This window comes from Anser cygnoides, chromosome 11, assembly GCF_040182565.1.
Source record: "Anser cygnoides isolate HZ-2024a breed goose chromosome 11, Taihu_goose_T2T_genome, whole genome shotgun sequence".
NCBI classification, from domain to species: domain Eukaryota; kingdom Metazoa; phylum Chordata; class Aves; order Anseriformes; family Anatidae; genus Anser; species Anser cygnoides.
The window spans coordinates 17,191,573-17,201,022 of record NC_089883.1 but is presented as its reverse complement, the minus strand read 5'-3'; the positions used below and the strand labels follow the sequence as shown (position 1 = coordinate 17,201,022).

General features: G+C 39.5%; 1 protein-coding gene across 2 annotated transcripts; it reads right to left on the bottom strand.

Annotated features, from left to right (window-relative positions):
• Positions 1–784: 784 nt before the first annotated feature.
• Positions 785–9,290, bottom strand: ADAL (adenosine deaminase like). 2 transcript variants are annotated; one of them, XM_048060273.2, is made up of 10 exons: positions 9,163–9,290; positions 7,702–7,832; positions 7,198–7,258; positions 6,340–6,427; positions 5,686–5,767; positions 4,702–4,828; positions 3,909–3,989; positions 2,845–2,983; positions 2,250–2,350; positions 785–1,736 (listed from the first exon to the last, which is right to left on the bottom strand). In XM_048060273.2, the coding sequence occupies exons 1-10, from the start codon at positions 9,232–9,234 to the stop codon at positions 1,545–1,547; spliced, it is 1,074 nt and encodes a 357-aa protein (XP_047916230.1). In that variant the 5' UTR covers positions 9,235–9,290; the 3' UTR covers positions 785–1,544. The 2 variants fall into 2 exon arrangements, with proteins under 2 accessions (XP_047916230.1, XP_013033032.1); XM_013177578.3 differs by lacking the exon at positions 9,163–9,290 and adding an exon at positions 8,426–9,090.
• Between the last annotated feature and the right edge of the window lie 160 nt (positions 9,291–9,450).

The following is a 9,450-nucleotide window of genomic DNA, read 5'->3' as shown; positions in this document are numbered from 1 at the left end:
CTGAAAAATAGCCCGGTCATATTAAGAAAGTAAGGTTTTAGTTTCTGATGTATAACTTGTGCACTGTGCATGAGGAAGGTCTAATCCAATGGCAGTTCTTCATTCCAAACCTCAATATCCTTTCCAACTTGGATTTCTGCTCTAAGCATGTTCTGCAGTGTCAATAATTGTAGTAACACACAGAAATCTATGTACAGAAATCCATCAATTCAGCATATAATTCTGTAGCCACCCAAATACATTTCCGTTCTTTTCCCTTCACTTCACAGAACAGAATCCTCCGAGTTGTCTCCTGACTTCCATTACTGACAGAGACATTATAAATACTGTTATATACTAGAGTTTGTTTTTTTTTTTTTTTGGCCTTTGTCTTGTTTGTTTAGATTAACAGCACATCAGCAAGTATCTAAGCAACAGGTAAGTACATGTAGCCTTCAGAAGAGCGATTCCCTAACTCCAGATTACATACAACAGCATTGTTTCACTGTGTATCCAGAACACTGTACCTTTTCTTGGGATACTTCCTCCACTAACTAGGAATATGTAGTATTATATACCATTGCATGCTGTTGTTAATATCTACTTTGATATCTCAGTATAAAATAGATATACAGATGCATACAGACACACAGCGAACCCTTCCGCTACCTGAACTAACGAGCACCCTCTGCTGTCAGAACAAAAACGGTGCCACAGAGAAGAGCAAGACTGCCCGGTGAGCTCACAAAGTCCTGCAGCAGGTTACACACGCTTCTGTCACACAGACACGCAGGCACAGTTGAAGTAGTTTTGAAAACACGCAGGATATTTTTATTACCCTTTACAAGAAACAAATAGAAATTCTAAAAAGTATTTCAAGAATTAGACCATTTGCCCCAAGGATGTCACAATTTGCTGAGGCTTTCAAGATTCTTATCTTTGTCTAAATACTATCAATACTGACTGCACAAGTAGGCACCACCTCGTATAGTAGACAAGTCACAGCAGGTTTCAGTTATACATATACTGCAATAAAAGCAGATGCAATATTAAATTCCCTTGAGACAAATGTTTCATTCTCCATGAAGTTGTTTTCCCATGCAATCAGTTGCTTAAAAACAATACAAAAAACAAATCCACACACCACATATCCAAACTGCTTGGCATAATGTTACCAACAGATAGCTTTTAAACCCTAACAACCGTGCCTTTACCTTAATCTGAGTCTCAAATGGTTCTGGTACGATGACATATTCCAATTAACTTTTGTTGTTGTTATTTTGTTTTGAATGTCATATCAAATGGATAAAAAACACCTGATGACACATTTAGGACTTTCATCACTAATGTGAGAGCTCTTCCCAACTATGAAAGGACGCTTACTTCTGTCCTCACGAACAAAGGATGCATGTCTGTGTTCTTTTTGCAAAGGCATGATTTATGGAATGGATTTCTAAGCCTGAAGTCTGAAAAAAGCCAAAAAGCCCAAGCTAGGGATTTCTTTCTTTTTTCTTTTTTTTTTAAAAAAAAGTTATTTACTAAGCTAAATTAGAACAACACTTTGATTAACCAAACAGAGTTGGCTTCAGTTTACACCACTGTTCCCTTAGTTTTGATTTTACTTCACTTGAAGCAAAGATATAGTTGATTGATTCATAGGAAAGATCCCACATCTGCGATCGAGTCAGATTAAATGTTTTTGCAACCAGCTCATATTCTTGCGATAGATCTGTTGCAAATACGCCTTTATCATCGGTCTGGAGTTGAATTGAAACAAACAAAAAGTTTCAGTTAGTTCTTCTACATCAAGAAGGGTTTTGCCCACACATTACAAACCGGTTTCACTTCGCTATTTTTCACATTGCCCTCCAGTTCTTTCATCTGTTGATTATTTTTTCATATGTTATTTGCCCTACTTTCACTCAAAATCATTCAACACAATTAATAGCCATGTAAGCACAAGCTTAAAAGCAAGTGTTGGACCAATATGTTTAAGTGAAGTCTATCAGTATATAAACAGTTAAGACGGTCACTGCGTATATTGCTGATCTTATTATAAAGAGGAAATTTTCTCTATATAAATATTAAGAACTTCCATTTGTACTACAAGCATTTCTCAAACAGAACATTATGACTTGCTGTAAGCAGATTAGTTGCTGCCACAACTCAAATTTTTAGTAAGCTCTGAGCCAGAAAAGGAGATATACTTCTCCAATTTCACACCAGTTTTGCTCTTGGTATAAATACATGGTTAAAATAAAAAAACTTACACAGAGCACTGCAGGGTGGCCCATGTTGTACCAGTATCCAAAATGGTGTTTGTCACAGGAAGGTACTGTCTGAGTTTTGATGTTTGATGTCATGCAAAGTTCTAAGGCAAAAAAAAGAAGAAACAAGGATATATGTCAAACAAAATTATATGGTTTTGACACACTAGACTTGCTTCTATCCCTAAATGAATATTAAAATCAACTACTGTTGTTTTCTTAATTTTCAGTGCTTTAAATATTTTGAAAGATTTTCTGAGGAAAGTTCAGTAGCCATTTTTTTCTTAACTACTGGCTGTGTGTAAAACTTCGGGAGCTTGCAAATCAGATACACAAATACCACACAGCCTTTTCATAGTAACCAAGGGTTATGATTTAGTTTCCTTTTCATTTGAGACATCAATTGCCACTACAAATACATCAAAAATGCAAGTGTCACCAGTATACTTGCACAGGTAATTCTCTCACATACACTGCCACGTTAATTGTTTCCTAAGTCATAGCTGGTCAAAGACAATTCAGTTACTTAGATCAGCAGTAAGCACAATATTCTGAAGTCCAGAGATTACCAAGTAATTTCTTAACGTTTTTTTCTTACCAATAGGTATATGATTCTGTCTAACAAGTGGCACTAATTCTTCTGAACCAGTTGTTGCAGAATTGAGAAATGTTCCATGTCCAATTCTGTCCGGAGGCAGGCCCAGGAGAACTTTAGTCTCCTCTTCTTGATTTGGAATCTAGAGAGGATATATTTTACATTCTGTCAATGCGGCATAAAATAGCATATTAAATAATTACAACCAAGTTCAAGTTCTATTTTCACAGCATATCTAATCAAAATGAAAGTGTTAATTAGAGTAAATGTCTGCATTGCTACCCTCTAAAGAAAGAAGAAGTGCATGAAAGTGACTCCCAACGTTGAATTATAAAACAAAGAAGCCATCACCAAGCCTGTCGGAGTTTAAGAAGCGTTTGGATTGTGCACTTAAGTCACATGGTCTGGATTTTTGGATTGACCTGTGTGGTGCCAGGAGTTGGGCTCGATGATCCTTGCAGGTCCCTTCCAACTCGGCATATTCTATAATTTTAAAAGGGTATGTAGCAGAAAATCACTAATTGAAACTCTGAAGTACCTATATTTGGAGGCCTCAAACTGCATATATAGATACAAACAGATGTGTTGCAACATATATCATGTCTGATTTCTTGAAGGAATTAAAATGCTTTCAGTGTTTATCAGTCTCAGAGTAAATTTTAGCCACCAATTCACCACATTGTACGGAGAAGTTCAACTCATTCTACTGATATAAACAGAGCAAATAGAAAGTAAAATTTTACTCATGAAACTGCATGACTTTTACTATACATGCCTTCTAATAAAATACCAGAAAAAGAACAGTGAATCTCCTGGAGTGTTTCTAATTTTCAAATTCACACCTGCCTCCACCCCACCAGGTATAACACAGTAAGAAACATTTTGACAGTTTTCATTCACAAATGATTGCTGAAGATTTCTCATTGTTTTCTTTTGTCAAAAATGCCCCAAACTACAGGGCATCAGTTTTTCATGGAAAGTTCAAAATCCACAGAAGTTAATGTTAGTTTCATCAAGGTTTTTATGAAATAGGAATTACAGAGAATTAAAATAGATAAAACTTTTACCTCTGAAAGATGTAATGCCAGCTTTAGACCTGCTTTTTTTGCTTCTGAGAGGGGTTCCAAAAAATCTTGACCACGTCCTGCCTTGAAGACAGAAACACATCATCATTCTACATCTTGTTCTACAGAACTCCTCTAGTTATATGATTTAACAGCCTAGCAATGTGAAAAAATAATTCAAATACAGCTACATTGAATTATTTTTCTTTTGTTGTTATTCCATTTTTGATCACAGCACATCAGATAACGTTCTGCTATATGGGCACAATTTAGTCAAATTGGCCAAACATCAGTAATTCAGATGATGCTCAACAGTGAGTGATAAGTCAACCGTCTTGATTTTGATACTGGTTCCATAACTGCTACCTACAGCTATTTCATTTCAATTTGACAGCTATCCCCAAATTTATTTATTTTTTTTTTGCTTGTTTAATACCCAAGAGTATATGTTGCATCTAAACAAAGTTTATACTAATGTCAACTCAAAACAGTATTTCATTTACTTCAACACAGTCAATCTGCAGCTACAATTTACTAACAGACACGTGCCAGATAAATGCTGCTTTTCAGAGGCTCTTTTTTCAGTGTTAAAATCTACAAATCCTTTGTTTAGGGATTCTTTCTCCCATATAGCAACAGGGATTAACCTGGTATCAAAATTATGAGCAAGTCAATCAAACTAGTAACAAACATAGGACAAAAACTTAAAGGAACAAAGTATTTTTGGAACTGCTTGCTGTTACACAATATTAAATATTTGTCTTCAAGGACAGATCAAAACAGAACAAAAACTTACAGTCGGATCACCACTGAGATCAAGTCCTACTACAACTCCATCAGTGGAAAGAAGGAATTCTTCAGCAAGTTTAACAGTCTGCTTAGCAACTGCCGGGCCACCTCTTCTGTTTATTGCTATTAATAATCTAGGAGATAAGCGTACATGTCTGGTAAAATACAAGTTGTAGTGTCAAGAGACCAGCAAATCTCATACCAATAAAAATGGCACTTCACTTCCTTCATGGTTGACTACAGAGAATAATTGTACAGAAACTGTTCAAGGAATGAAGGCACCAAAATGCAGAGGGATATCAGATCAAGATATGACCCTGTGAAATGCAGCAGCCATGGTGAGAGGGAGGGCAGGGAACAATACATTGCTCTTTTGCAGCCTGCAGCATCAGGTGAGCAACCTCTCAGAAAGGCACACAGGAAAAATGAAAAATCTTCAGCTTACACAAATAAATCTAATTGCTTGCTACTGAAAAAATAAGAGAGCCATGCAGATTCTTTGCCCATAAGCAACCACTGACATCTTGTAAAACCTTTCTGTTAATTTTAACTACCTCTCCTTTACTGCAGGTTGCTTGTGCAGCTACTCCGATAAAAATCTTGCAATGAACGTAGGCCCTGAAAAAGACTATTTAATGCAATTTCCTTCAAAAGCACGGCTCCTGCAAACATTGCAGAGACTGAACAGTATTAGAGCTGAAAGGTTGCATCCACTTTTATTCTCTAAAAGTATAAAAGGAAGATTAAAAAAAAAAGGATTCCATATGAATTATCTGTTTCCATTCCATTTTACAGGTGACTTTCTGTAAAAAAGCTTTTATTAGTCAAATTGTATGCTAATAAAAATTACATATACAGAAATCACTAAACTTAATCTGGTTTAGACACTGTTTTCTTTTCTATACTAATTTGTAAATCTCTCTGCAAACCATGACTGAGCATCAGACTAAACAAAACCTTGAAGCAGAAGCACTCCATGTGCTTTATTTACCTTACATCTATATCCAAGCCTTCTTCTTTACATTGCTTTATACCCTCAAGTATAGTTTCAACATACATCCTTTTGGTCATACCTACAAACACATGTACACATTTGGAATCAACATATTTGAATTAATTTTATTATGCCGCAGACCCAACTCTCTAGTTTCAGTTTGCATCTTTGATTTTACTCCATAGTTTTCTAATTTACATAGTTCTAATTCAATTTCTAAATACAGTTTAACTTTGAACATATATTTGGATTAAGCCTCCTCCAAAGCATCTAGGAAAAGTAACTTATTATGAATCAGAATGTAGCAATGTGACTTCTCTTATGCATTTCTGTTAGACCATATATAATATAAAATAAAAGATGGAGAAATAGAAATAAAATATATCAGCTATTAAACATATTAGCACATTCAGATGTCACAGTGAAGTGAATAACCCAAATTCTTGGATAATGGAATTATAACCAACACCTCTTCATCCCCGAAAATCTAATAGCAAAGAGACATGTTTTTACTTCACTAAATCTTTGCTTTCATATTTAAAATAATTTTTATTGCACCAACTGAATTTGACTTGCCTTGTTATTAGCATAATCTTAACTAAGTCTTATAGTACATCAGACTTAAAAATTAAAAACTAGAACAGGCTATACCTGTGGACTTTTCTTCTCTAGGAGTGCTCCTTAATTCCAGATACTTGACACCATCATCAGCAAATTCTTTAATAACATCTTTAGTTATCTGAATAAGAAACAGTATATTCAACATCATGAAAGTAACCCTTATAATTGTTTATATTCTCTTTTACAACAGAAAGACCTACTTACCTTTTGGCATGAAACACTTACAAAAGTTCAGGCCCGTGTGTTTCCAGCACTCCCTGTCCCTGAAAATACTACCCATGATAGGTACCTTCAGTTCCCTCACAGACACTAGAAAGAGTTACAACAAACGAGAATTTCCATGTCTGAACAAGAGCACTCCTCAGCTGGCACACTCATAACCCCTTTCACAGATACTGCATCTTTCTCCAATTTCTAACAGGCTTCCTAGAAGTCCTTTTACACGAGGAAGAAAGAGGACACTACACCACTTTCTTCTCTGTTGTGATCACACAACCACTCTTCCTGTCAATATTGTAATCCATGGTAAACATCCTAGTTATGTAGTCTTGGTATATAATGAGCCAAAGAAGATAAAGGAAGGTATGGTAAATTGAAGCTTTGCTAACGATGAACAGACATCGCATTTTCAAGACACTAGCAGTCTAACCATCTGAGTGGTAATACTGACCACCATACTGGAAGCTCACTGCTTTCAAAAATATATCAAACTGAAAAGTTATGTAAAATCCCGTATTTCAAAATTAACGTGTCTTACACTAGTAAATTTGACTTCCAATTGAAGGGAACAATGTTGATATTGTTACTTGGAAACCAATGCTGTTAAACCAACCAATTTTGACTTTGCATATTGCTTGTTTGTTTGAAGCTAAATCTTAATTAGCTTACCAGTAAAATATCTTCAGCCCTAGTGGTAATCTGATAGATGATCTGAAACATCTGAAAACATCTAAAATAAAAAGTTAAAAAATAAAATAAAGATTGAACAGAAAAATGAGTATTCAAAGAAAAAAAGACACCTATATCTTGAAAACATACTCAGTGTATGTACCAATTGTACCAATTTGTAGCTTAAATTACATGTTGGATTTTCCCTTATAGGGCAATCAAGACAATCTTAGAAGCGATTTTTGATTGTAGAAGGTAACAGTACTTTAGCAAGAGAAAATATTGACACAAGATTTACGTTTTGTTCGCAAATGTGTTTGCAAAAAGTGATCTAAAGTCACCTCTTAGATAGATACAACTAGAAAAAATCAAACAGATTTTACTATAATAAGACTTCAATACATATTTTCTGCAGTCAGTATACAAGGCCATACAGTTCTGTTTTCAATTGAATTAAAAGACACTTGGTAAATGTTCATCTCTCACACACACGTATCTACTCACTCATCTAAGGTTCTTTTCTTCCCTTTGTCAATCATAGTCATTCCATTCTGGATCTGAAGGTATGGTTTCTGGGCCATAAGCTTCTTCATTGTGGCAGAACTGATACAGCCATTCAAATGCGCATGAAGTTCCTAGGGGGGGAAATACATTATGGATTTGTTTCTTTTAAGTGAAAAGTAGGGCTCCTACACCTTGTTTGTGTTAGCGTTCTTGTATCTTACATTACTGTTTCGCTCCAAGTTGGAAAATAACAATTATCTCCACGTTTGGCTAACAACTGCTTCCTCACACTTTCACATGCACAAGTATAGCTAAGACTGTCATATCTGTCTCTCACTCAGAGGGCTGTTAGCACTGACCTCACCAGGTGCACAGCTAGCTTAGGAAAGAGCTCTCCAGCTAATTGGCGCTAATCTGCCCGACTATTTTTTTTCTCGATACTTTGAAGCCTTAACTCACACCAGAAATCCAGCAAGATGCAGTCTCAACCCATTAACAGCACCTGGACTAATTGCCCTCCGCTGCCTAAGACTGATTTCTGCCTGACTTTCTCTTGTCAACCTGACTGACAGATCCAAACCCCAGATCCTCAACTCCATTCCTCACTTCATCTCTGTTCCTCCTTATGATCTCTTGGCACCTGATGTATGAAACAGTTCCCTAGTGCCCTCCCAACTTGTTCAAAACCCGTCTGCAAAGCATATGCCTCGCTACACAGACCCACCTGGCATCCCGCCCTTCTCAGTGGGGTAAGAAAAACTTGATGAAATGCTTCTTGAAGGTTTGGAATGGAAAGCAATTTGAAAACGTAACTCTCTCAAGATTTAATTCTGGCTTTGTAAGATATTACTTTTCAGATTGCTGAAGAGTGAAATCCACAAGCAGAGAAGGGCTCACATCACCCTATCGAACTGTGGCGGTGCGCGACTCACTCCAACGGCCCAGCAGGAGCCACAGCTGGCACGTACCGAGAGGTTCAGCCCTACCGCAGCCTTACAAGCCCAGCACCCGGCGGAGCTCAGCTGGATGCCGAGCGCAGGTCCCTCAGCCCGCGTCTGACGGGGAGGAGCGGGCCGGGCCGCCCTGTGGAGCCCGGCGTGGTGCGGCCGATAGCGCGGCCGTGGAGCGCCCCAACCGCGCCCCTCGGGCAAGGCCTTATCGCGGGCATGCCCCGGCCGAAAACAGGGCGAGAAGCAAGGGGCACGCTCAGCCGGCGGTGCTACAGGGACGGCCGGGAGCGCCGCAGCGAGCCGGGGAGGCGACCACGGCCAGCGCCTGACAAGGGACCGGCGGGCCTCGGCAGAGGGCGTTACGGAAAAGCTCTACGGGAACAGGGGAGCAGGGGAAGGGGGGGGTCCGGTGGGTCGGCCCGAGCCCGCCGCCACCGGCCCCACACGGCTGAGGGGCGGGCGGCGCCAGGCCGGCCGCTCCCCCGCTGAGCCCCCGGTGCCCGGCGCTCACCACTTTGGGCAGCTCCCGGTAGAAGCGCAGCTCCCGCTCCCGGTCCCGCTCCCGCTCCCTGTCGGCCGCCATGTCGGCGCGGTGCCCGGGGGGCGGTGTCACGGCGGCTGCCCGCCCCCGGGCCCGGCCCCTCCAGCCCCAGCGCCGCGGCAGGAGGCGAGTCCCCAAGAACGACAAGGAAGGCGAGGTGCCGGTACGGCTGCACTTTATTCGAGAGAAGCGACAAGCGGCGGCGGAGGGCCGCCGGGACGGGCGGGAGCACCCGCAGCACTCGGCCCGGCCCCTGCC

Excerpts from the sequence above, each read along its gene's own strand:
- ADAL (XM_048060273.2), bottom strand. The coding sequence starts at position 9,234 with ATGGCGGCCGACAGGGAGCGGGAGCGGGACCGGGAGCGGGAGCTGCGC. Across the intron at positions 2,984-3,908 it reads TGGCATTACATCTTTCAGAG|ATTCCAAATCAAGAAGAGGA; the intron begins GTAAAAGTTTTA and ends TATCCTCTCTAG. Across the intron at positions 1,737-2,249 it reads GCCACCCTGCAGTGCTCTGT|ACCGATGATAAAGGCGTATT; the intron begins GTAAGTTTTTTT and ends ATTCAACTCCAG.